This window comes from Halyomorpha halys, unplaced genomic scaffold, assembly GCF_000696795.3.
Source record: "Halyomorpha halys isolate HHAL.00 unplaced genomic scaffold, Hhal_1.1 Scaffold418.1, whole genome shotgun sequence".
NCBI lineage: Eukaryota > Metazoa > Arthropoda > Insecta > Hemiptera > Pentatomidae > Halyomorpha > Halyomorpha halys.
The window spans coordinates 35,470-37,502 of NW_027109309.1; the positions used below are offsets into that span (position 1 = coordinate 35,470).

General features: G+C 34.6%; 1 protein-coding gene across 4 annotated transcripts in view; it reads right to left on the bottom strand.

Moving 5' to 3' along the window:
- Positions 1 to 359: 359 nt before the first annotated feature.
- LOC106682485 (zinc finger autosomal protein) overlaps positions 360 to 2,033 on the bottom strand; it is a 44,797-nt gene continuing 43,123 nt past the window's right edge. For 3 of the 4 annotated variants that reach the window (XR_010843450.1, XR_010843449.1, XR_010843451.1), the window contains exons 6-7: positions 674 to 2,014; positions 360 to 475 (exon numbers count right to left, since the gene is read on the bottom strand). Coding sequence is in view for 1 of the 4 variants with exons in the window: in XM_067047492.1 (XP_066903593.1) it covers positions 960 to 2,014 (1,055 nt within the window). In the remaining 3 variants the exon portion in view is untranslated. The other variant, XM_067047492.1, reaches the window with a different exon arrangement.

Genomic DNA, 2,033 nt, shown 5'->3' on the forward strand with positions numbered 1-2,033 from the left:
CGAACTGATTTATATTCACAATGAGGACACTGATAAAGCATCTGACCAGTATGCAGGGCCTTAATGTGTCGATTTAAATGGTTATGAATAACTGCTTTATATTCACAATGAAAGGATTGACGAGGCTTTTCACCACTGTGCCGGACCATATTGTGTTGATTTAAATGAATTTTTTTAACTGATTTATTTTCACAATGAGAACATTGGTGAGACTTCTCGCTAGCCTGCCGGACCATTATGTGTTCATTTAAATCACATATTCGAACTGATTTATATTCACAATGTGGGGATTGATGAGGATTTTCAACTGACTTACAAGTCATTATTTGATTCTTTAAACTGTATGGTAAGCTTTTTATATAGTTACAATGAGTAAATAGACAAGCCTTCTCATGAGCATGATGATACATAAGAGAATTGTCAATATCCATCTTTCTTGTTAGCAGATCAGTCTCAGTTAGTGAGAGTTTAGCATCTATAAAACAATAAATAGAATGTTATATATATATGGCTAAACTTAAGTTAACTTTAGATCATCTAGATGACGGTACGAAAAACATAAGTTAAAATATAGTATTAATAATAGTGAATAGTTGACACTATTTTTGTTTTTCAGAACACCAACCGAGCTAAGTTAATAATTATGATTTAAATGATTTTATTTGTTACTTACTTCTCGAGAGCCTTGTGAGCCATTATATGTTCATTTGAACTGCTTTGTGTTGAAATTGAGATTAATGAAGGGGCTTTTTCGCTGTATGGAAGGCCATTATAAATGTTTATAAGCTTCCATGTATTCGCAATGCGGTTAACTTGCATAACAGGCCGTAATATATGATTTTAATTGAGCAATATTTACTGTTCTATAGGCATTCATAAAGCTTCTCAGCAGTGTGTCGGGACATTATGTGTCGATTTAAATGACTAGACGTAACTGCATTATATTCACAATGAGGACATCAATGAGGCTTCTTGCCAGTATGTCGGGTCATGATGTGTATATTTAAATGGCCTTTTTTAACTGATTTATATTCACACTGAGGACATTGATGAGGCTTCTCACCAGTATGTCGGTACATTATGTGTTGTTTTAAAGTACGTTTTTGAACTGATCTATATTCACAATGAGGACACCGATGAGGCTTCTCGGCAGTATGTCGGGCCCTGATGTGTTGGTTTAAAACACATTTTTGAACTGATTTATATTCACAATGAGGACACTGATGAGGCTTCTCACCAGTATGTCGGTACATTATGTGTTGTTTTAAATCACGTTTTTGAACTGATCTATATTCACAATGAGGACACCGATGAGGCTTCTCGGCAGTATGTCGGTACATTAGGTGTTGTTTTAAATTATCTTTTCGAACTGATTTATATTCACAATGAGGACACTGATGAAGCATCTGACCAGTATGCAAGGCCATGATGTGTTGTTTTAAAGCACCTTTTTGAACTGATTTATATTCACAATGAGGACACTGATTAGGCTTCTTACCAGTATGTCGGTACATTATGTGCCTTTTGAAATTAAAAGGAGTAACTGCTTTATATTCACAATGAGGACACTGATGAGGCTTCTCACCAGAATGTCGGGCCATGACGTGTTGTTTTAAATCACCTTTTTGAACTGATTTATATTCACAATGACGACATTGATGAGGCTTCTCACCAGTATGTCGGTACATTATGTGTTTTTTTAAATTATTAAGAGTAACTGATTTATGTTCACAATGAGGACATTGATGAGGCTTCTCACTAGTCTGCCAGGCCATTATGTGTTTATTTAAATCACATATTCCATCTGATTTGTATTCACAATGAGGAAATTGGTGAGGAGTTTCGCCTGAATTACAAGCCATTATATCTTTTTTTAAACCAAATGGTATGCTTCTAATATAGTCACAATGAGTACATTGACAAGCCTTCTCATGAGCATAAGGATACATGAGAGGGTAGTTAATATCCATCTTTCTTTTCAGCTGATCTGTCTCAATTAGAGAGTGTTTAATATCTATAAAACAATAAATATA